This window comes from Aethalodelphis obliquidens, unplaced genomic scaffold, assembly GCF_003676395.1.
Source record: "Aethalodelphis obliquidens isolate GAN/ISIS:26980383/991018 unplaced genomic scaffold, ASM367639v1 scaffold71, whole genome shotgun sequence".
In the NCBI taxonomy this organism is placed as follows: domain Eukaryota; kingdom Metazoa; phylum Chordata; class Mammalia; order Artiodactyla; family Delphinidae; genus Aethalodelphis; species Aethalodelphis obliquidens.
In genome coordinates this window covers 11,047,336-11,072,465 of record NW_020838015.1, presented here as the reverse complement: position 1 = coordinate 11,072,465, position 25,130 = coordinate 11,047,336, and the positions used below count along the sequence as shown (strand labels likewise).

At 39.5% G+C, this 25,130-nt stretch overlaps 1 protein-coding gene across 3 annotated transcripts in view; it reads left to right on the top strand.

Annotated features, from left to right (window-relative positions):
* SHROOM4 (shroom family member 4) overlaps positions 1 to 25,130 on the top strand; it is a 216,377-nt gene that overhangs the window by 94,315 nt on the left and 96,932 nt on the right. For 2 of the 3 annotated variants that reach the window (XM_027091223.1, XM_027091226.1), the window contains exon 2: positions 12,119 to 12,270. In XM_027091223.1, coding sequence (XP_026947024.1) covers positions 12,119 to 12,270 — 152 coding nt within the window. Of the gene's footprint in view, positions 1 to 11,091; positions 11,222 to 12,118; positions 12,271 to 25,130 lie in introns of all 3 variants that reach the window. The other variant, XM_027091224.1, reaches the window with a different exon arrangement.

The window sequence follows — 25,130 nt, the reverse complement described above, 5'->3', positions numbered from 1 at the left end:
TACACTAAAGACTTAGGAACAGAAATTGTCTTGGGGTGGGGGTGGAGAGAACAGCTTGATTGAAGCATTAGCTGCCTTGGCACTGAGCCAAGGCAAATTGCCAGAGAACCATTAAACTCTTTGTAATTCCATATAATTCACAGCAGCCACAGGTAATCTGAATCAGACCTGACAAAACTTCCCTATCACTTATTATCCATTAGTGCTGAATGCATACTACAGATATTTAAACTTTTTAAAAGTCATATCATGACGGCCATATTTTCTAAAACCCAAATCAGGAATCCTGGCTTCACAAAGGATTTTTTTCAGACTTGTGAATATGTTTATATGAAAAATCTCACAAAAGTATAAACACTAAATCACACTTAGTTAAACACTGAACAAATGGCCTTTAAGGAGGGAACTATAGTCACATGAAATTGGGTCAGGGCTAACTTACATTCAAACATTGGTGAGGGTCCCATACACACACCTTTTTAGGGGTCTGAGGGAATTGGTTAACTAAGCACTAAATCAAATTAGAATTTGGTTTATGCCCATCGTCTGGATTTGCTCTTAAAATTTCCAGGGATGGTAGACTGAAAGAGCCTGTTGTAATTTCTGTACACAGGAAGGTGGAGTAGATGTTACTTTGAATTCCCAGATGCTGGGAGCAGTTAAATCTCTCAGTGTTCACGTCTGTTTGTGAGGGCTTGTGTGTGTTTTGAATTAACTTCCTAAGGCTGGGAATGTTACAAACTAAGCAGAATCATATATGGATACAAGGTATTGTTGCCATGCACCTAAATTTACTTAAAAGTTTCATTCCTCCCACCAAATTAAGAGTCTAGCATTCACCTCTGGGCACTCACCAAGAAGAGGAGATGGTACTGATGAACCTATTGCAGGACAGGAATAAAGATGTAGACATAGAGAATGGACTTGAGGACATCGCAGGGGGAGGGGGAAGCTGGGGCGAAGTGAGAGTAGCATCTACATATATACACTACCAAATGTAAAATAGTTAGCTAGTGGGAAGCAGTAGCATAGCACAGGGAGATCAGCTCGGTGCTTTGTGACCACCTAGAGGGGTGGGATAGGGAGGGTGGGAGGGAGGCTCAAGAGGGAGGGGATATGGGGACATATGTATGCATATGGCTGATTCACTTTGGTGTACAACAGAAACTAACACAGTATTGTGAAGCAATTATACTCCAATAAAGATCTATTTAAAAAAGAAAAAGAGGAGATGTTTAGCTCAAAGGATAATAGTTCTGAGCCAATAATAACAATGCTTTTTAAAAGGCTTGGAAACCTAAAGTGCCTCTTTAACCAAAACTCTGCGTTTCTAGTTAAGGATCATGACTAGCAATATACCCATGGAGAACAAAACTGCTTTGTCACAAAACTTGCAGAAGAAAATATCTGAAGCCTAACAGATTCTCTATCTTGGGCAAGTCATGTAACATCCCTGAACCTCAGTTACATGATCAGAAAAGTGAAAATAATGTTATTTGTCCAGAATCAGGCAAATGAGTGGGGCGATATCCTGAGGTCCCTTCTAATTCTAATTTCAACAGTTATTGAGCAAATACTATGTACTCAATACAGACGTTTGTTTTCCTAGGTCCAGTGATAGAACTGTAAAAAGACATTGTCTGACTCTCTCTCCCACTATAATGCAAGTATCCTGACAGAAAGTAAACACATATAGGAATAAATAAAATAATGCAAAATGATAAATTCTGTGAAGAAAATAAAACAAGGTAACGTGATGGAGAATGATGGGGATTGGGGTGGGGGAAACAAAGAAGGAATCTACTTGATATTGGTGGTCAGGAAAGGCCTCTCTGAGGAGGTGGCATTTGAGCTGATAACTGAATGATGAAAGGAGCTACATAAAGATCTAAGAAAGAATGTTCTCAACCGAGAGAACAGCAAATGCAAAGGTCCTGAGGTGAGGATTGGCTTGACCTCTCTGAAGAACAGAAAGTTTGGTATGACTGCAGTACATGTAGGAAATGAGACCAGAAAGGCAGACATAGCCAGGTTGTGTAGGGCTTCTAATCTGTTGCTATTTACACTGTAAGAATCATTCCTTGGTCTCTCTGATTCAATTAGTAAACATAAGTGCCAGATGTTAATGATAGGGCTGCTTGATATTTACCCATAAGAAACCCAGGAAGAGGCACTGGCGGAGGGGGGTGGATGTGGGGGTTAAAACAGAATGAAAGCTCAAATTCTTGGGGGAGAGAGAGGTGGGGATGGAAGAGTGAGTGTGTACACAAGGGAAATGGTTAGGGAGGGCTGGAGAAAGCTTGGAGGGAGGAGGAAAAGCACCAGAGTGACCTTGGCTATGAGAAACACCCTCAGTGCCTAGGTTTGTGGAGTCCACTGTCAGAAGGGTCAACCATTATAGGGGAAGGGGCAGGGCTCTGCCTTTGTGTTTAAAATCTTAAGTGGGGGAGTGAGTAGGGCAGGAGGTAAAAGTTTGGTTATTTCTTTTCATCGAGCCTTAACCTGAAAAGCAAGCCTGCTAATCAGGAGAAAGGCTTCTGTACTGCTTTACCCTTGTTGATTCCTCAGACCTTGAACTCAAATGCCCATTATTTCCTCCTTATTTTCTTCCCCAACAAATCCTGGCATTGCAAAGGGAAATGTGCTCTGATGTAAGAGTCCCTATCCAACACTAACACACGAACAATTGAGTACATTTTCTCTCCCTTTAGGTTTTTTCATTTGTGGAAACTCAGTTTTTTTTTCTGTTATTGACGCATCTCACTGAGTGGAAAAGAGATGGTATGTCACTTCTCAGCCACCACGTGAACAGGACAGTAGCTTGGAACACAACAGTATGGGTGGCTTACTTGTTCCCAGATTTGCAGCACTATGTGAAAGCAGCGGCAAGTGTGCCAGTTTAATTTAAAATTGGATCTGTCCTAGGGTCAGTAAGGAATGGTATTGTTATTCCCTTTGCAACATGTATATATACCTTGGTAGGTTATTTCTGTGGGAGTTGTTTGCTTTGGTAGCAGTTATGCAGAAGGATGAGAGGAAATTAAATGCCTCTTTTCCCCCCTCTTTATCTAATACTGTTCCAAGGGCTAAGTGAAGACCAAAGATTCAAATCACTGCTGGGGGAAGGGGACCTGGGCAGAGGCAAACAATGTTCTGGGAGCAGAATGCAGGGGCCCAGCTGTGGGCAATAGGAAGCAAGCCCCCCATCGCCCCCCCACCCCGCTGCAACCCCTTGGTCCACGTCTGGTAGAGGGCACACAGGTGCCTAGGAAGTTGGACAAGTGGGTTCCAGGCGGTAGAGCTGGCCTAGTGGTTTCCAGAGGCAGCCTTTTGTCCCTTCCCTGAAGGGTGTTAGTCCTTTGGTCTTTTTCTAGTCAGAAATGACTAATGTGGGGTATGTGCACTCTTTAGAAACTGTCTTTAGCTTTTTGCATAATGGGTTATAAATAAATGGCTTCAGGGAACCAGAAATGAGTTATTGAGTGAACTTGGCTATGGGATGGTTCAGATTCTAGATAGTTAATCACATTCTCTTGGGCTGGAAGGCTGTATCTAACCCATTCACATTCAGCTGGAAAGTTAAAAAGACACTTTTGATCAACTTGAAGAATAGTTTTAACATCAAAAATAGGTTGGTACTAGAGAAAGAAAGATTATATTAATCCAAGAAGAATAATTTCCATCTCTGTGTAGTAATCTGGTGATAAAAGTAACACCCACTTTTATTTTAATTTGGGCATTTCTTACAAGCATTCATGCACAGTTCATAAACGCCAATATATTAATGTGTCCTATTTACAGTGTTTTTATATTAGGTGGTATATAAAAGACTGTTTTTGTCTTTTCAGCCCCCTGGGCTCAGCAGCTAGATCTGCATACTGTACTCTCTTAATGCTGGGTGGCATCATGGACTTTCTGGTTTGTTTTAGACTTATGTTTTAACCCTATACAAGGGAGCTTATATCATGGTTGTATACAGTGAACTCTTGCTGGTAACTGCTTCTAGAAGTCAGGAGCAAAGTCCTTAACATGCTACCATATCCTTTTGTCAAGTTTCTTCAACCCCGGTCCTCCCTGAACTCCCTCTACCACATCAGCTTTGCAAGGTTCTTTGCTCACTTGTACCACTGAAATTCATAGCTTATTAGACAGCTAAGAAGCATAGGTAATCCAGTAGGAAGCAGTAATGATACCTGAATAAGAGATTGTTGCCTCTGAGACAATGGCCTGACCTAAAGTTCTGCTTCTCAGAGTGGGTAGCAGGAACCCTAGGGACCATGACAAAGAGAGGTATCTGGGAGAGACAGGAGGAACAGAAGTGGATGGCTCCAAGATTAGATGAGGGATTGATTCCGGTTTTATGATATGTCAAGATAGAAACTGGCTGGTGATTTAAAAAAACACTTTTCATCTTTACCAGTTGGCAGGTAAGGAAAACAAAATGTTTGTCTTCATTTTTATTTCCTACATAAATCATCCACCTTATTGGAAGGGTGGGTGTAGGAAGAAGAGCAGATGAATACTGTCTCAAAGCCCAGTGGAACAATGGGCAAATTCATAAATTATAGGCCTATTGTAAAGACTTACCCTTTAAGTGAGATGTTTTTGCCTTGATTAAAGCTATGAGTATGTGAAAATAGTGCCCAATCCTTGGGCCCTACCTCAGAAATATAATCTGTATAGTGTAGAGTTCTTAATTTTTAAAATTCTTTCTTAAATTAAGGAATTTTATATATATATATATAATACATATATATAAAAAACACATATCTCAGTGAATTTTTTTTTTTTTTTGCGGTATGCGGGCCTCTCACTGCTGTGGCCCCTCCCATTGCGGAGCACAGGCTCTGGATGCGCAAGGCCCAGTGGCCATGGCTCACGGGCCCAGCCGCTCCGCGGCATGTGGGATCCTCCCTGACCGGGGCACGAACCCGTGTCCCCTGCATTGGCAGGCGGACTCTCAACCACTGCACCACCAGGGAAGCCATCAGTGAATTTTTAGATGTGTATATTTCCATGTAATCAGTTCCCAGATTAACATGTAAAACATTTCCAGCACCCCTGAAACTTATGCTCATGTGCCTTCACAGTCAGTACACCCTTTCAAGGTAACTACTAGTCTGAGTTTTATCACCATAGATGAGTTTTGTCTGTTCTTGTCCTTTAAGTAAAATGGAATCATACAGTATGTATTGTTTCAGTCTGGTCTCTTTCACTCAGTGTAATATTTTGCTAGGCATCCATTTCGTTGCATGTATCAGTAGTTTGTTCTTTCTTTATTTTTATGAAGTGTGCTACTTTGTGTGTAGGTATGTCTTGGATTATTCCTAGTTTTTGTCTATTGTGAATAAAGCTGCTATGAATAATCAAGTCCTTTTTTTTGTGGACACATATGCTACTTTCTCTTGGGGATACTTAGGTATGGAATTTCTAGGTGCTAGCTTAGGTACACAGATTTCCAAAGTGGTTGTACAATTTTACACTCCCACCAGAAATGTGGAGTTCATATTGCTGTACATACCTTTTTAGTGAAGTTCCTGTTCAAGTCTTTTGCCAATTGGTTGTGTTTTTCTAATTGATTTGTATTTCTTTTTATATTCTGCATGTAAGTCCTCTGTCAGATATACGTATTATGAATATGTTTCCAATCTGTGGCTTGGCTTTTCACTTTTTCAGTGACATTTTAAATGAACTTATTTTTTAATTTGATGAACTCCAATATAACACTATATCTTTTATGATTATTGCTTTTTGTATCCTGCCCATAAAACTTTGCCCACCTCAAGGTCATAAAGATATTCTCCTATGTTTTCTTCTGAAAGCTTTATGGTTTTAGCCCTCTCATTGAAGTCTATGATCTGGCCAAAAAATTTTTAGTAAAAATTTATATCAGTAAAAATGTTTTGAGCATGTTTCCCCAATATACATAATTTTATTTATGGATGATACAATCTACCACCACCAATATTAAATACTAATAAAGTTTTGTTTTTTTTTTAAATTTATTTATTTATTTTGGCTGTGTTGGGTCTTTGTTTCTGTGCGAGGGCTTTCTCTAGTTGCCCGAGCGGGGGGCCACTCTTCATCGCGGTGCGCGGGCCTCTCACTATCGCGGCCTCTCTTGTTGCGGAGCACAGGCTCCAGACGCGCAGGCTCAGTAATTGTGGCTCACGGGCCCAGTTGCTCCGCGGCATGCGGGATCTTCCCGGACCGGAGCATGAACCCGTGTCCCGTGCATCGGCAGGCGGACTCTCAACCACTGCGCCACCAGGGAAGCCCCCTAATAAAGTTTGGTTTTTTAAAAATTAGATAAATATAAACAGAACTTCCATTATCACCCTTTCCAGTAGATCATTTGTGCATAGCCTGGGATATATAAATCCACCCTGGAGACTACTGTTCTAAACCACCAAAGGCTAAATAACATTTTTGACAAACACTGATAACATTAATGTCAGCAAAAGACTTCAGTGTTAACAAATGGCTAGAGTTGACAAAGTGTGAAGAGGACCCCAATGAGCATATTTGCTGATAATGTAAGAAACTCTGAGTTTGCTCTTGCACAGTGGTGTTTGTTCTCCCTTGCCTGACTTAGAGAGACAGCAAGACTGATCTGACTTGGTAGGAGCAAAGACAGACTTGCTTTTGGTCGCTGATGTAGGGTACAGTGCTCTTGACTCCCTATCCCTTTTCTCATTACCAAGTTCCTAGAGCTGAGCTTGGCTCTGGACTGACTTTTTGGCAAAGATACTTAGAATTTGACTTGGGGTAATCCCCGGGGAAATTTAATGATTTGGAGCTTAGAGAGCTTTCCTTGTGAGGATTAGTAAAATAGATGGTAATTAAGCAGCTGGGGAGGAAGGAGCTGTCTGTAAGGATAGGTCATACTGTGGGGCACAGCATAGCTCCCTTGGTCCAAGGTCAAGAGAGCCGATGGGCGTGATCCACAGAACTGAACATTCTGGGGCAGCCCCTTGTAGGATTCTTAGCTGGTAAGGTAAAGAATATCTTTTCCTTTGATGTCCACCTCCTCAGTCTAGTTCCATATAGGACTTACTATTTAGAACCATGCCTACTTACATCTTTTTAATTGGGTGATGTTTTTGAATTCTCATTTATTTGAGAGAAGTTTTTGTTTTCTGTTTTGCCTTTTGGGAAGCTGGGGTAAGGTAGAGAAGATGAAATTAGGAACAGCAATTTCTTATTTTTCAAATCTAGACTACTTTGGAATTTGGGAGGAATTTTAAAGGGAGAAAGTTGCTAAAAGAAACAAGTTAGGGCAGGCAGTTTGTCTGCAACCCAGGATCAGACCGTTGAAAGTCATGGCAAAGAAAGAGATCACAGAGGTTTCAAAGCCTGTATCTCCCTTTTCCAGGTCACTCTGATTGATCTCTCCTAGCATGGTCAGATTCTAAGGGCTACCAATGGGGTAAGAGAGGGCAGATCAGAAACAGCCCCCAACTTGTGGTCTGTTCAAGTCAAACTAAGTTTCAGAATAAGCACAGACTTTATTATTTGATGATCCTACTTCCTAATAAGTTAAACTTCTCAAAGACAGATTATCTCCATCTCTACATTTTCTCTCTATTGATTCCCCAGAAAAGGCCAAATTGCTGAATTGGTGTCTGGAGTGTTACTAAAAACTTGAAAATCTTTCAAAAAGTGATAAAAAGACATTCAGAGGATATACTTATTTTAAAAAAGCAATATAACTATTGTATTCTAGGTGGACCTTTTCCATTTATGTAGTAAAAAAAATCAATTCATACAATTAACTATGTTATTTGCCTTCTTAGACAATGGACACGCTGGTGGAGGTAGGAGAACGGGCGGGTACAGTGGTCCCTAGGTATCCGTGAGAGATTGGTTCTAAGACCCCCACGTGGATACCAAAATCCATGGAAGCTCAAGTACCTTACAGGTGGCCCCCCCGTGCATGGGATTTTGCATCTGTGGATTCAGCCAACCAGATGAACCCGTGGAATGCCGGAACATCCTGCGGAACATGCGCCGTGGCATAATTTGGCCAGAAGCTCCTAGAACTGGCCAACAAAGTTTCAGTTAATGCCTAGTTTTTCCAATAAATTTATTGTAGCAAGCAGAGGTATTCACAATCATGCCATTGACTTTTAATACTGCTCTTACACTATTGTAATAAGCATTCAATACTTGCTGGTTATTGTTGCAGATGGTATGTCTCCTGCTGATGCATTTTTCCCCCAAGATAAACCTGGCTTAACTTTTCTTTCCTTCACTTTCTCATATTTCCTAGTTTAGTCAAGAGACCCAAGCAAGTATCTGCTAGTATCTTTTATTTAGTATAAAAGCTACTAGAAAGCCAGTAAGTACTGTTAGGTCCATTTTCCTTTGCCTTTACTCTCAAGCGGCCAATTTGTCACTTTGTTGACAGTTATTAGAGCACTTCGTGCTTCATAGAAGATCCATCAAAAATTTCCAATTCATCAGCTCATTAGCACAAAATGGGGCTTCAGGAATCTCTTTCTCTCAGTGTCCCAACTGTGCTTTTATAAGTGTTCAAACCTTGATGGACCACTCTGAAACAATGGATAAAGACCACAGGGAAATGAGAGATGGATGTTGATTAGTTTCGAAGGAGTGAAACGTAGGTGAAGGCAAAGCACAGTGGGATTATCTGTGTCAGCAGAATGGTAATGCATGACTTTGCTAACTGTACACAGGTCACTGAATGTCAGAGCTCCACAGGTCGTCAGAGACCATCTAGTCAGACCCCCACGTTTTACCAGTAAGGGTGAAAGAGGCCAAAAGAGGGGAAAGGGACTTGTCCAAGGTCAATCAGCTCTTCCCAACTTTCCAGGCAACAGCTGGCTTTTGGCTATATGACCTTTATGCAATCAATTTTCAATTACTTGGACCACTCACTGCTAGCCCAGCAATCACTTGGATAATCCAAAATGACACATAAGTTAACCATCGTTTACATTGGGCTTTGTGGTGTGTGTTTATACTGACATTCCAATGCGTCTGGGTCCAATCTGAGAACTCACAACACTTCAAATGAAACAAGAAAGCCACCCTGAAGGGCTGATTCAGGAAGAGCTGGAAAGTTGACCAGCCTTACTGAATGGACAGCATCAAATGATGCTATACAGCCCTCTCAAGAAGGACATGTTATTCTCAACATGTTTGTTGATTAACACCTCTTCTGTGCCCCAGCCAGAGTTACAAGTGGCACAGTGGGAAGGGGAAAAAAATCTTTTATAGGAGAATATACATATTGTTTCCCCTTCCTTCCTTCTTCCCTTCTCCTCCCCTCCCTTCTTCCTTTCCCCTCCCCTCCCCTCCCCTCCCTTCCCTTTTCTTTCCTTTTCATTCCTTTTCCTTGCTAGAAAAATGAACAGCTGCTTTATCTTCTATATAAACAAATATGTGGTTGAGCCATCGACCTGGAGAACTGGCTATCAGGATGCCAAACAATAAATGGAAGACATGCTGGATCCCAGGAATCTAGAGGTGGAGGGGGGAGGAGGAAGACCTGTGAGCAATATTTTTTAAAAGAGTCCAAAAGTTAGGAGGAATAAGAAGGAATCTGTTGTATAGCTCAGTAAATGCCCTGGGTTTGGGAAAGGGCTAGTTTGGGGTATAGTCCAAGAGCTCTTCAACCAAATGGAGTTTCATTTCCCGATCTGGACCTGTCTGTACTTTGGGATTTGGTGCCATAATTTGCTGGTTTGTTGTCTGCGAACCCTCAAACTTGTGCTAAAATGGAGTTATTATTATTCGTGTTCTGAAGGTGATGCTGCTGGTGACTGAGAAAGGGCATGGAACAGAAAAAGGGGCATGGACAATTGGCTTGAGGCTATAGTCCAAGAAAGAGTCCCTGCAAGGATTCAGATAGTGGCAAACAAAGTGGCAGTAGGGAATGCAAAATGCCTGATCTTTTGCTGCAGCCATAATTAAGCATTTTAGTTTAAAAGGTACCCCTCTTTCATTTTCTGGTCTAGAATAAACAAATCTTATTGATGTAACAAAGTGCTTAATTAACCTGAGGTGGTACTTAATATCAATACATATTGAAGGAAAGACTTGCCACGGTTAACAGTAATATGGATAATTGAGTTATATGAATTTAAAAATGGGTAGAGTGAATTAAGACTAATGTACATCAACAGGAAATATCTATTAACATTCATTAGTTAGACTCTTGTTTGTGGTTCTTTGTTAGCCTAAGGAAGCCCTTTCAAATGGCTGATGATGCCTGTTGAAAGTCCTGCCTGATGCTGAGGGCCTTCCATGGATGCCAAAGGAATGAATCATTCAAACAGAACTTCTGAAATTCAAGTACAGCGCTTTGCTTCTTCTTCTTTTTCTTTTGGTAGCAGTGACTGTGAAGTAATAATGATAATGACAATGGAAATAAGAGTGTGATCCTACTTAATTTGCTGAGAGTTGTTCCCCATTTACCAATATTGGCTTGTTTTGTCTCGAATGGTGGCCCAGGTATTGGAACAAAGGTATATATATATATATTCAACGTCACTTGGCTAACCTATGATTTGTCAGACAAAGGTTAATTTAAAAAAATTGTTGGGTTAGCAGCAATAAATTTAATAACAGTCTGTGATTTAACTCAGAATTTCAATTTATTTGATGGGATTTTTAAAATCCTGAATTAACATATTTTTCTGAACTCAGGAGGTCTCATCTGCCAAATTGCACATGAGCTGGCCAACCTAAAGCTCAGCAATATTCTAACTTACATGGTGTGGGGATAGATTGGAGGGATACTATAAAGGACTGAAAGAAAGATTGGAACAAGAGTAGAAGTAAATGTAAAAACACCTGCAGCAAAGACCAGCCCTTAGTTGCGCCATTTAGAACCTGCCTTTCCCTAAGAATTGTATGGTTTAATCATCCTCAAATCTTTTGCTTCTGAGAGAAACAAACAAACACCTCTTCCTGATTCCATTAGTGGGTTGGACCTTTTTTCACCTGCCCAGCTCCATGGACATATGAACTTTAGATGGTAACCCACCCCTGAATCTGGGAGCTATGTGTACTTTGTTCATTTCTGTATCTCTAGCACTAAGCACGTTGTCCCCTGCATACTAGAAATTAACCAAAATCTTGAGGATGGATTAATGGATGGATGAGATGACTCCTACCACCATGGATGGAATTGATGTTCCAATAGGTGGAACTCACCTTTGTAGTAGAAGAAATGTCACATACAAAAGTAGCCGTAAGTAAGGATCCTTGGGGGAACATTCTGCTTTGCTTTGCTTTTGCCTACCCTAGTGGCTATTATTTCTTCCTTTGCTTTCAATGCCCACGCCCCAGCCTGACTACATTCCTGCCAAGATTGCCCTTGACCAATGGAAATACTGTAGGCTATGGTGGAACAGTGAACACCCATGTTCCCAGCATTTGGTCAGTGCCCACTGTCAACAACATACTTGTTGAAGAGATATAGATAAATGATCAGTTACTTTGTATCTTTTGGATTTGCAATTCCACTCACAGAAGGTTGAGCTGGAAGCCACCTTCAAGGTCTTCAGAGTCAACCCCTTGCTCCCAGATCCTTCACATACTAACAACCCTGTGAGGTAGGGTTGCTTATTATCTGTATTTCACATATGGGGCCATTGAGACATGGAGATGTTAGGTAACTTGCTTGGAGTCACAGAGCTAGGAAGTACTAGAGCCAAGATTCACACTCAAGTTTGTCAGACTTCAGAACCTGCCCAAAGAGAGAAGGACTTGCCAAAGGTCATTTTGCTGAATCCTAGTTCTTCTGGCTCTAATTTGTGTGCACAATTTGCTATTCCATGCCCACACTGTGGAGTTCCTTCGAACATCGTTTTCTTATTTAGAAGTACTTGTCTCCCCAAATGGACTGTTGGTTCCTCCAGGGCACAGATTGCATTATATCTGTGTTGTTTTCTTCCTCAAGGGCTTGCCCAAGATTTGCCTTCAGTAAATAATGGCCTATAATCAGCTTCTTAGCTGCTCCCTGGAGGGTCTTGGTGCCATCCCCCAGGACTATTTGTGGCTCAGAAGTTGGGAGGAGCCAGGAAGTAGAATTTGGGGGAAGGAATCGCCTCACCACCTGCTTTCTTTTTTGTCCTCTGCAACACAGATTGAAGATGGAGGCAAGGCAGCCTTGTCGCAGAAGATGAGGACTGGTGATGAGCTGGTGAATATCAATGGCACACCATTGTATGGCTCCCGCCAAGAGGCCCTCATCCTCATCAAAGGCTCCTTCCGGATCCTCAAGCTGATTGTCAGGAGGTAAGGCACAGGGAGATTTGCTATTAGGTGCAGGAGCCGCTGAAACCACTTGGTTGGTAGAAAAGCCTCAATAGAGGCATGTCTCTATCAATATCAAGGAAAGAGGTGTTTCATGTGAACAGAATTTTGCAGACAACTGAAGCAGAATGGCATAAGAGAAAGGGCCTTTGGTTCAAATCCTGGCACTATCTCATACTACCCATGTCATCTTGCATAAATTTATTTTACATCTGAAAGACTCACTCTCCTCATTTGCTTTTGAGAGAACTAAATGACTCAATACACACCAAGGGCCTACCTAACCCAGTGTTTTTCTGTATCCTCCATCATAAAAGACTGCCACTGCTGAACCACATAGATTTAAAGAGATCCTACTCCCAGCCATGGTAGGCACTCTGGAGGCTGTGGCAAACTCTAAGACAGGAAGCCTGCCCTTGAGGAGTGTACAGTCTAACAGGGGAGAAAAGACACACATAAGACAAATTAATTAGCAATACATTGTTTTAAAGAAAGCCGTAAAGGAGATTCCACAGGGCGAAGGGTGATTGTCAAATGAATTGTTCAGACAGAAATTGCTATTAGAGTTCAAGAGAAAGAGAAAGCACGTCAGAAGAGATGGTTAGGGTAAGACTTCATAGAGGAGGTAGAATCTAAGCTAAAAAACAGGTAGAATTTGACAAAGAAACCATCAGGAGGGGAAAAGCTTTCTAGGTAAGTAGAGTGGCACAAGCAGGAGGAAGACAAGGACATATTTGGAAGATAAGGACAGTCATTCTACTGCTGCCAAAGCATCCACCTATAGGTGAGCTTACCATAGGTCTCCCTTTCATTTTGCTGCTGTATCTTTGTTCTCTACTCCTGGAGCTCATACTTCTCCCTTTCTGTTAGTTTCCTTTATGTTATACACATGCCTAAGTTTTTCCATCTTAATTATTTTTATTAGAAAAAATTTTGTGTCTTCCTGTATTCATACTTCCCCCTCTGGCTTCTGCCCCATCTTCTTCTTTTTGTTCATATCCAGTCTCTCAAAAGGCGAGTCTATACTCACTGTTTCTACTTCACCTACCTTCACCTACCATTTAGCTTTCCACCCACTGCAGTCTGAATTTGACTCCCAGAAGTCCACTGAAACTACTCTGTCAAAATATATGTATTACCTCCTAGTTGTCAGAGTCAATGGGTTATTTCTAGTCTTTATCATATATGACTTACATATGGCGTTTGACATTGTTGCTCTGGATTACACCCTTCTTTGTGAAACTCTCCTGCTTTCAAGATACCCCATTTCCTTGTTCTTTTTCTATCTCTCTGTTCACTTTTTAAAATGAGGTTCCTCTACCACCTGCTCTTCCTCTGCCCATCCCTTAAATGTTGGTGTTTCCCCTAGTTCTACCCTTTCTAATTTCATCAATATACCATGGAAAATCTCACCCGGTCCCCGAGTTTCAATTATCATCTGTGTGTGGATGACTAGATCTCTAATGCCCCAGACCCCTATAACCAACTTCTACTAGACATTTATACTTAGATGTCTCAGAAGCATTTCACACAAAACATGCTCAAAACCTAATGCATCATCTTCTTCTCCTCGCAAGCTCCTTATCTCAGTGACTGGGACCACCATGCCCTTAGTCAACCAAGCCAGAAACACAGAAGCCATCTTTAATTTTTCCGTTGTTCTCCTGCTCTATATGCAAATGATTTATCCCGAGGAGAGAGTACTTAGGAGGAAAGATTTTGAGTTAGTAAGGGTGAAGTTTTATAGGATCCCATTGATTTATTATATTACTTGCTGCTACATAAGACTAAGCCATGCCTGCCCATGTACCTAGGTAAGAGGTGACATGTTAAATAATGTCTTATACAATAGACACATTGTCACTGACTCAGTATTGGATAGGTCATAGTTTAGGTTTTAAATAAGGCTTCTTAAAGGGGCAGATTGGTGAATTTAGAAGTTTTTGTCTTAGAATCAGATAGACACATGTATGCTACTTCCTGGTTCTGTCACATGGGAAATAATAGTTCCTATATAGGAGGATGATGATTAAGTGAGGCAATTTATGTAAAATGCCTTTAACATAATAGGTTCTCAGTGTATTTCAGTCCCATTCCTTTCCCTAGGGTATAAAAGAAGCGTAATTGGTAACCAAACACCATTATGAAATAAGGAGATCATCAAACTGTATTGTGCTTTGCAACCTAACCTTCAGAGACAAGATTTGCTGGGAAACCATTAGGGGTGAAAAAGATCTGACAGGAAATAAAGCCCCTTGAGAAATATTGGTTATACAGAGGTACCAGCACTTAGAAGGAATGTAGACATGATCCGTATTGGCTTCTGAACCAGTCCTAAGAATGAGAGTGTTCAGGTGTGTCACTCACTCATCCTCCCTTGGTGAGCTCCATGTCTTCTTTCTCCCTGCTGTGGTGACATCTGCCACTACCAGTCACTTAAGAGTGGCTATAATTATGGCCTTGGAGATAATTGGGCCCTTTGGTTTTCATGGTGTGGCAGGTCCTATGGCTCCCAGAACCTACGTTGTCTACCCTTTCAGCTTCTCCGTCTCAACCCCGATTGGAGGAGGCGTTCAATGACATAATTTATTAGGTGATGCTGCCCTCTTGTGGAAAACTTAACCTTCACCTATGGACTACCCTGGGGATGGTGTAGGACATTATTCCTTCTTTCCTGGTCCAAGTTATTCTTCTAATTTATGAAAGAGCTCTCAGCACATAAAAGAAATGTGATCTCCATGAAATTTAATATTTAGCCTAGTGTTTTATACTAAGGTAGAAAGTCTTTGGTTTGAGTAAAGCAATCAACTGACAAAGATTCAACACTGAGCTTTAGGTCTGAGCTTGAGTGTTTGTGGATGAATATAAAGAAGGAACTTCAGAAAATGGCTTATTCTGAAAAGCCAGCCCAGCTCTTCCTCCTATATTGCTCTTTAGATAATGGTTAACTAAGTCATAAATCTAGGTGTTGCCCTCAACTCTTCTCACTTGCCTCAAGCCACTTCAATCCAAGTTATTCCAAGTCTTGATTATTCTACTTGCTAAAAACCTCTCTGTAGCCCTTGTCTTAATCCAATTGTTCATCATTTCTTACCTGGACCATTGTAATAGTCTTCTCACTGGCTTCTAATCTTGTAGTCTCACCTCCTTCCAATCAATCCATTCTCCAAATAAGCATCTAATCATGTCACTTATCTATTTGAAAAAAAGAAAACAAAACAGGACCAATAACCATACAATCACATTGGTCCCAAGAGATAGAAGATACAGACTATATTAAGGATTTGTATTCATGAAACCATTCTTTGAGGGAAAAAAAGGATCTAAATATGTAAAGAAAAAACCTGCAATAAAAGAAGAAAAATTATATAAATGTCTATATGGGAAACTTTAACGTAATTTAACTATATCAGATAAAGTAGACCTAAAATATATACTTTAAAAGTTTGAAAACCATAATTCATAGAGTCTAATTAATAAATGTCAAAAACTGTATTCTATAGACAGTGAATACACTATATTTTCAAATATTCTGGTAACATTTAAAAAAATGATCATTGATATGCCACAAAGAAAACCTTTGCAAACTCTTGCAAGTAGACACACTTTCTCTGTTCTCTGATGATAATGTAAAACTTTTATAAACTTGAAAACAAATTTAAACAAAAGTCTTCAACTGCATGAATATTTCAGGACACAATTTATATGCAAGTATTAGCTCAAAGAAACACTGGCAGACTAATAAAAAATAACAAAAACGAGATCACGACTTATCAAATCTTTGAGAGCAATATTCAGGAGTAAATTTATAGCCTTAAATATTTCATTATTAAATATGAAGAATGAAATTATGTGACTAAGAATCCAATATAATATGAAGCCGATGGGTAGGGTTTTTTTAATGGGGGGATGAATTAAGTAGATAAGCCTCTAGCAAATTTAATCAAGAAAACAATGATGAATTATAAATAAAATTTAAGTGATAAATGGAATATAAGAGCAAATACAAAGGTTTCTTAAATTATAGGACACTACTAAATTGTACCTTAATAAATTTGAAAATCTCAGAGAAATTTAAAATATCTAATAAATATTAAATGGCAAGCATTATTGAGAAGTTGCAAACTAAATGGACCTGTAATTGTAGAAACATAGAAAACAATCATCAAAGAGAAACTTCTACAAATACTTTAAGGTCAGATGTATTTACCAGCAAGTTCCTTCAAACTTTCTAGGAATAGACAAATTCAGTTCTATAGCAGTGTTATACAGTTGAACATCTTGAAGAGTTATTCACATTGGTTTTGAAGGTAGCATCACTCTGATACCAACATCTGACAAACTGCTCCAAAAAGAACATTCTATCCAATTTTTTTTTTTTTTTTTTTTTGCGGTATGCGGTCCTCTCACTGCCGTGGCCACTCCCGCCGAGAAGCACAGGCTCCGGACGCGCAGGCCCAGCGGCCATGGCTCACGGGCCCAGCTGCTCCGCAGCATGCGGGATCCTCCCAGACCGGGGCACAAACCCGTGTCCCCTGCATCGGCAGGCAGACTCCCAACCACTGCGCCACCAGGGAAGCCCTCTATCCAATTTTTGAACTTAGATGGAAAACCTATGAATGAAATTCTATCAAATCTACTTCAGTAATGTTGGACAATAACAATTCATTGCAAATGTTAAAAGATAATTTTTAAAAAGATAAAATCTTAACTCATAGCGATAGAAAAATGAACGTGTTGAAGATTTTTATTTAACAGTAATAAGGATATTGTAAGGTGTTACAACCAGTTCAAAGGATAAGTCAAAGAAGCACAAATTTAATTTAAAAGTAGACTACATTAACCAATGAGGAGCTATAAGGAGAAATATATCCCATTCACAATAGCAACCAAACACATACAATTCTTAGAAATGACCTTAGTAGGAAATATGTATGAAAGCAAGAAGTTGTTTATGCTGGAAATTACAAAACTGTCCAGAAAGAGAAAATGTGTAGACGCTATTTTTTATCACATGGGTAAAGTCTCAGGGCACTGTTGTAATGATAAAATTAAGACACAATTTGATGGATAGTATATACACATGCCCTGGTTTAGGCATGCTTTCCACAGACAACTTCTAAACCATTATTCTTCTAAACTCACACAAAAATCCCTTTTGAAATTCAGACAAGCAGGCTTTATCATTTTCATTTCCTTACCAATGTCATCTATCAGCCTGCAGGTCATTCTCCCACTTCTGTTTTATACTTTGGCACCTGCTTCACCATCATCTTCTCTACCCCAGTTTCTGCTGTCATACTGAAAGATTTCATTGTTCTTGTAAAGAATCACAAACTTTAGTCTTATGGGTCCTTGATCTCAACTTCAGAGATAAACCCTTCTATATCAGCAGCTCACTCCCCTGACTGTACCATGGACTGTGCCAACCTTTCAGTCAACAAATATTTATTGAATGTCTAATCTAGGCTAGAGTCTGGTGACTCAATCATGGAACCCTGACACCTTCCAGTCTTTCTCCATTGGAGTTCCTTATCTGAATCACAGAAGAAAGAAAATAAGTTGAGTGACCATTATCTCAGTTTTCCCAAGGATGGCACATAACTAGGAGTGTGCTAGATGCAGAAGAGAGAAGTTAATTCATTACATACAATGGATTCTTCAGGGCTGTGTTTCTTACTGGCGAGCATCACTTAGAAACTTGTTAGAAATGCAAATTATTGGGCATTACCATAGACGTACTGAATCAAAACTCTGAGGGTGGTACTCAGCAATATGTTTTAACAAACTTTCCAGGTGTAAAGCTTACAGTTTGAGAACCACTGTCTTGAGGGCTTCGGGCTTAATTCTCAGGAATCAGCTGAGAAAGACTAAATTCAACTCTCTGATAACAACCTTACTCCTTCTAGCTTTCACATACCCCATTCCCTTTACAGCTGCTCTTCAATATCTAGCCCTCAAATATCATTTTCCACTATTCTGTGCTCACGACTATATCTCTAGTTCTGATCTCTCCCCAAAGCTCATATGCATAGCAGCCTGGTAAACATCTCTACAGGAAAACCCAGCAGGAACTGAAAGGCAATGTGTGTAAATCTGAACTCATTATCTGGTTTATAAAACTCTCTCCCTTTCCAATAGCAGTTGGTGGTACTTTCATCCATCTAGCCATCCAAGTGAGAAACCTGAGTCATTTTTGACTCCTTGTTCTCCCTCACTAAGCCATGTTGATTTAACCTCTTAGACACTTCCAGAATTTACACTCCTCACTCCATTTTCACCACTATTGCCCTTCTCATCTCTCCCCTGTACTATTTCAGTAGCCTCTTGACTGTCTCAGATCTGTCTGCCAAGGTGTTGCCACAGAAGTAAATCTAAAATACAGATTCAATTATATTAATCCCCTCCTGGAAACTTGTAAGTGGCCTTCATTGCCCAGAGGCATGGTAAATAAGACATTGTATATCTTCATCCCTACCCATACCTGCAACTTCATCTGACACTTGTCTTTTGTGCTAGAGCAATACCATTCCCCAAGAATTTCATGCTGTTTGTCACCTCTGACTCTGATCATTCTCTGCTTTCTATTGGAGCATACTTTCCTCTTCCTTTCCTTAGTTAATGCCTTCATATTGACCATTAAGATTCAGCTCTGGGGATGTTTCTAGGGTACTTTCTTTGATGCCTTGGGTTGAGTTAGGTGAACTTTCTCTGTCTCCCATAGAACTCTAGTAGGTTTTATCACATTGTGTTGAAATAATCTGTTTCTATGTTTATCTTCCCCATTACACCAGACCAGGAGTTGGCCAACTACAGCCTATGGGCTAAATCCAACCCACCACCTTTTAGGGGATGGCTTGCTACTAAGAGTGTTTTTTAAAATGTATTTTTAAATGGTTGGGGAAAAGAAAGAATAGGATTTTATGACATGTGAAAATTATATGAAACTCAAATTTCAATGTCCATAAATAAAGTTTTATTGGAACAGAGCCATGCCTATTCATTTACATATTGTCTATAGCTGCTTTCACACTATGATGGCACAACTCAGTAGTTGTGACAGAAACTGTCACAACTGAAAAGCCAAAAAAATATTATTTTGCCCATTACAGAAAAAAATGTGCTGACCACTGGACTACAAGAACCATGAGGGGAGCGGCTGCTTCATATTCATTGTTGTGTCCTCAGCACCTAGTACACCTTATGGCACATAAGAAGGACTCAGAATTTTTTTTTAACATCTTTATTGGAGTATAATTGCTTTACAATGGTGTGTTAGTTTCTGCTTTATAACAAAGTGAATCAGTTATACATATACATATGTCCCCATATCTCTTCCCTCTTGTATCTCCCTCCCTCCCACCCTCCCTATCCCACCCCTCTAGGTGGTCACAAAGCACCGAGGTGATCTCCCTGTGCTATGCGGCTGCCTCCCACTAGCTATCTATTTTATGTTTGGTAGTGTATATATATCCATGCCACTCTCTCACTTTGTCACAGCTTACCCTTCCCCCTCCCCATATCCTCAAGTCCATTCTCTAGTAGTTCTGCGTCTTTATTCACGTCTTGCCCCTAGGTTCTTCATAACCTTTTCTTTTTTTAAGATTCCATATATATGTGTTAGGATACAGTATTTGTTTTTCTCTTTCTGACTTACTTCACTCTGTATGACAGATTCTAGGTCCATCCACCTCACTACAAATAACTCAATTTCGTTTCCTTTTATGGCTGAGTAATATTCCATTGTATATACGTGCCACATCTTCTTTATCCATCCATCTGTCGATGGACACTTAGGTTGCTTCCATGTCCTGGCTATTATAAATAGAGCTGCAATGAACATTTTGGTACATGACTCTTTTAGAATTATGGTTTTCTCAGGGTATATGCCCAGTAGTGGGATTGCTGGGTCCTATGGTAGTTCTATTTTTAGTTTTTTAAGGAACCTCCATACTGTTCTCCATAGTGGCTGTATCAATTTACATTCCCACCAACAGTGCAAGAGGGTTCCCTATTCTCCACACCCTCTCCAGCATTTATTGTTTCTAGATTTTTTGATGATGGCCATTCTGACCGGTGTGAGATGATATCTCATTATAGTTTTGATTTGCAATTCTCTAATGATTAATGATGTTGAGCATTCTTTCATGTGTTTGTTGTCAATCTATATATCTTCTTTGGAGAAATGTCTATTTAGGTCTTCTGCCCATTTTTGGATTGGGTTTTTTTGAGATGGAGCTGCATGAGCTGCTCGTAAATTTTGGAGATTAATCCTTTGTAAGTTGCTTCATTTGCAAATATTTTCTCCCATTCTGAGGGTTATCTTTTTGTCTTGTTTATGGTTTACATTGCTGTGCAAAAACTTTTAAGTTTCATTAGGTCCCATTTGTTTATTTTTGTTTTTATTTCCATTTTTCTAGGAGGTGGGTCCAAAAGGATCTTGCCGTGATTTATGTCATGGAGTGTTCTGCCTATGTTTTCCTCTAAGAGTTTGATAGTGTCTGGCCTTACATTTAAGTCGTTAATCCATTTTGAGTTTATTTTTGTGTATGGTGTTAGGGAGTGTTCTAATTTCATTCTTTTACAGGTAGCTGTCCAGTTTTCCCAGCACCACTTACTGAAGAGGCTGTCTTTTCTCCACTGTATATTCTTGCCTCCTTTATCAAAGTAAAGGTGACCATATGTGCGTGGGTCTATCTCTGGGCTTCCTATTCTGTTCCATTTGGGGTCCTTTGTGTTTCCATACAAGTTACGAAATTTGCCAGTGGTAGTTTGATAGTGATTGCATTGAATCTGTATATTGCTTTGGGTGGTAGAGTCATTTTCACAATGTTATTTCTTCCAATCCAAGAACCTGGTATGTCTCTCCATCTATTTGTATCATCTTTAATTTCTTTCGTCAGTGTCTTATAATTTTCTGCATACAGGTCTTTTGTCTCCTTAGGTAGGTTTATTCCTAGATATTTTATTCTTTTGGTTGCAATGGTAAATGGGAGTGTTTCCTTAATATCACTTTCAGATTTTTCATCCTTAGTGTGTAGGAATGGAAGAGATTTCTGTGCATTATTTTTGTATCCTGCTACTTTACCAAATTTATTGATTAGCTCTAGTAGTTTTCTGGTAGCATCTTTAGGATTCTCTATGTATAGTATCATGTCATTTACCAGCAGTGACAGCTTTGCTCCTTCTTTTCCGATTTAGATTCCTTTTATTTCTTTTTTTCTCTGATTGCTGTGGCTAAAACTTCCAAAACTATGTTGAATAATAGTGGTGAGAGTGGGCAACCTAGTCTTATTCCTGATCTTAGTGGAAATGATTTCAGTTTTTCACCATTGAGGACCATGTTGGCTGTGGGTTTGCCATATATGGCCTTTATTATGTTGAGGAAACTTCCCTCTATGCCTACTCTCTGCAGGGTTTTTATCATAAATGGGTGCTGAATTTTGTCAAAAGCTTTCTCTGCATCTATTGAGATGATCGTATGGTTTTTCTCCTTCAATTTGTTAATATGGTATATCACGTTGATTGATTTATGTATATTGAAGAATCCTTGCATTCCTGGAATAAACCCCACTTGATCATGGTGTAGGATCCCTTTAATGTGCTGTTGGGTTCTCTTTGCTAGTATTTTGTTTAGGATTTTTGCATCTATGTTCATCAGTGATATTGGCCTGTAGTTTTCTTTCTTTGTGACATCTTTGTCTGGTTTTGGTATCAGGGTGATGGTGCCCTCGTAGAATGAGTTTGGGAGTGTTCCTCCCTCTGCTATATTTTGGAAGAATTTGAGAAGGATAGGTGTTAGCTCTTCTCTAAATGTTTGATAGAATTTGCCTGTGAAGCCATCTGGTCCTGGGCTTTTGTTTGTTGGAAGATTTTTAATCACAGTTTCAATTTCAGTGCTTGTGATTGGTCTGTGCATATTTTCTATTTCTTCCTGGTTTAGTCTCGGAAGGTTGTGCATTTCTAAGAATTTGTCCATTTCTTCCAGGTTGTCCATTTTATTGGCGTAGTTGCTTGTAGTAATCTCTCATGATCCTTTGTATTTCAGCAGTGTCAGTTGTTACTTCTCCTTCTTCATTTCTATTTCTATTGATTTGAGTCTTCTCCCTTTTTTTCCTTGAAGAAGACTCAAGACTTTTTTTTACACATCCTGATGTAGGGAAGTAGGAAAGTAGAGAATATGAGTAATTGGTCCACTTGATAGTTTTCATGGTCACCTAAATTGGCGTATGAGATTGCATTCAGTCTCTTATGGATATGGTTATTTGTGAGCCTGTTTTTATCTGATCAGCTCTAGGTTCACTGATGAAAAAAAGCCAAAAAATCTAGTTTTTTTCCCTGCAAACCTGATGTCCAGATCTTCTACCAACATGATTAGGAGAAGGAACCATATTTTGGGGCTTTGTCCAGGCTACCTGCCACCCTCTCTCGCTGATCTTTCTCTGTTGTGATTATGCCTCTGCCATCTACAGTTATTAAATGGAAGGGGTTTAACTGTTAAAACTCATTAAAACTGTATTTGTCCTGTCATGTATTAATATACCAAGGATAGGCGGAGCTTCACAGTTGACACAGTGTTAGAGAAGTCCTGGAAAGGCAAGAGATGGAAGAATCGACATACTATTATAAAACAGGGATAGGTAAACTATGGTCTGTGGCAAAATCTGGCCTGCTACCTGTTTTTGTAAATAATGTTTTATTGGAATACAGGCATTTTCATTCATCTACATGTTGCTTTTATACCACAATGGCACAGTTGAGTATTTCTGTCAGAGGACATATGGCCCTCAAAGCCTAAAATACTTACTACCTGGCTCTTTATAGAAAAAGTTTAAAGCATCCTCCAAAAAGAAGCATCCTCCAAAAGGAAGGTATAAACATCCTCCAAAAAGAAGACCTTGAGACTATCTAAAGGTTAAAAGGACTGAAGGAGAACCACCACTGTCTACAAGTGAAACTGCATAAAAAAAAATCACAGAATGTTTAAACCAACAAACATGTGAGGCCAACTGATGAATTCTTGAGATTCAATTATTCTTTTGAGTTTGGGTGATGATGTGGTTGGTATAAGGCAAAATGAATTGTATTTGTGTTCATACAAGTATGTGTTTGCTTGCTTGCTTCCTCCTATTCAAAAGATATACACACTACTATATATATAAAAAAAACAAGGACCTACTATATAGCACAGGACCTATATTCAATATTTTGTAATAACCTATAATGGAAAAGAATCTAAAAAAGAATATGTATGTATGTATATATGTATGTTTATATATATGTATAGATACACACACACACACACACACACACACACACACACATATATATCTGATTCACTTTGCTGTACACCAGAAACTAACACAACATTGTAAGTGAACTATACTTCAATAAAAAGATATATATTTTAAAATTTTTATTAGAGTATAGTTACTTTACAATGTTGTGTTAGTTTCAGGTGTATAGCAAAGTGAATCAGTTATACATATACATTAAGAAAGATATGTATTGAGTGCTTCTATAATCTAGATAATGAGCTAACTGCTGGGGATACCATAAAGGATAAAACAGACACATTCCCTGCCCATATGTAGCTTATAGTCTATTGTGTTTGACCTTAGCATGACTTTGAACAAGTTTACATAACTTCTTTTAGCCATTCTTTTCCCTCCTGTATAATCAGAATGCTAATGCCTCTTTTGCAAGTTTGTTATAAGGATTAAATGAGATTTTATATATATACATTTTCCCAAGTCATTCAAAGAATATTTATCGAGTGCCAACTATATTCTAGGCACTATTCCAAGTATTGGTGATACAGCAGTTAATACAGTAGATTTAAAGAGAAAATCTTGCCCTCATGGAAATTGCATTTTAGTCAAATATATGAAAGTACCTGAAGCAAAGTAGGATTTAATGATTGTTCTTTTCCTTTTCCCAATAAATAAAAAGATGGCAGTCCTTATCCTTCAGTACTGACTTTAGCGGGGAGTACAATACTGGTTAAAACTATGTCACACAGATTTCCTTTTAATGGCTAGCACTTTTAACAACATAGAGGAGGTGTTATTATCAATCATAATAATAATTTTCAACCAGAATAATCATTAGGTTGGATAGCACAAGTTGTGAAAAACAACTAGTTCCAAATTGGTTTACTTCTCGTTCCTTGCATGTGCCTCTCTGCCTTTTCTATGTTGTTCCTTGACCTAGAAAGTTTTTCACCTTTCTCTGCTGAACCAAAGACTGGCCATACACTAAAGTCAAGCTGCAATCAAAGGAAAATGTACTGTCAGAGCTAAAAGAGGTCTCTCTAATCATGGTATTTAGCAACCCCATTTTATACGTGAAAAAAATGCCCAGGACAGGAAAAGACTCTAAGTTCACATAGCTTAGAAGTGACAGAGGTAGGACTAAACAAGCAGCCTCTGCTTACCAGTTAAGCATTTGTTTCACCATTTTTGGGATGTCTCACATTTGCTACCACCTCTAAGAAGCCTTCCTGCACTTGAGGGAGACATCATCTTCTTACACCCAAAGTACCTTCACTGTCCTAACCTTTACCTTATCTTTTCCCTCTGCCAACTCTTTTATGAATTGATCCACATCCAAGTGTTTCACCTCTCTCCTAGATGCAGGAGACTGCCAGATACCTCTGCCCAACTTTACCTTCTTTCTGACCCGCAGACTTCCATTCCAAAGTGTGTATTACCCCTCACCCAACTTCCCCACCTAATATCTCTATTTCTGACCATGGCATATTTCCCACCCCTGTAAGTCAAGCTCACAACTGTAGAATCCTCTTCCATTCCCTTTTTCATCCCCAACAGTCCCCAAGCCCT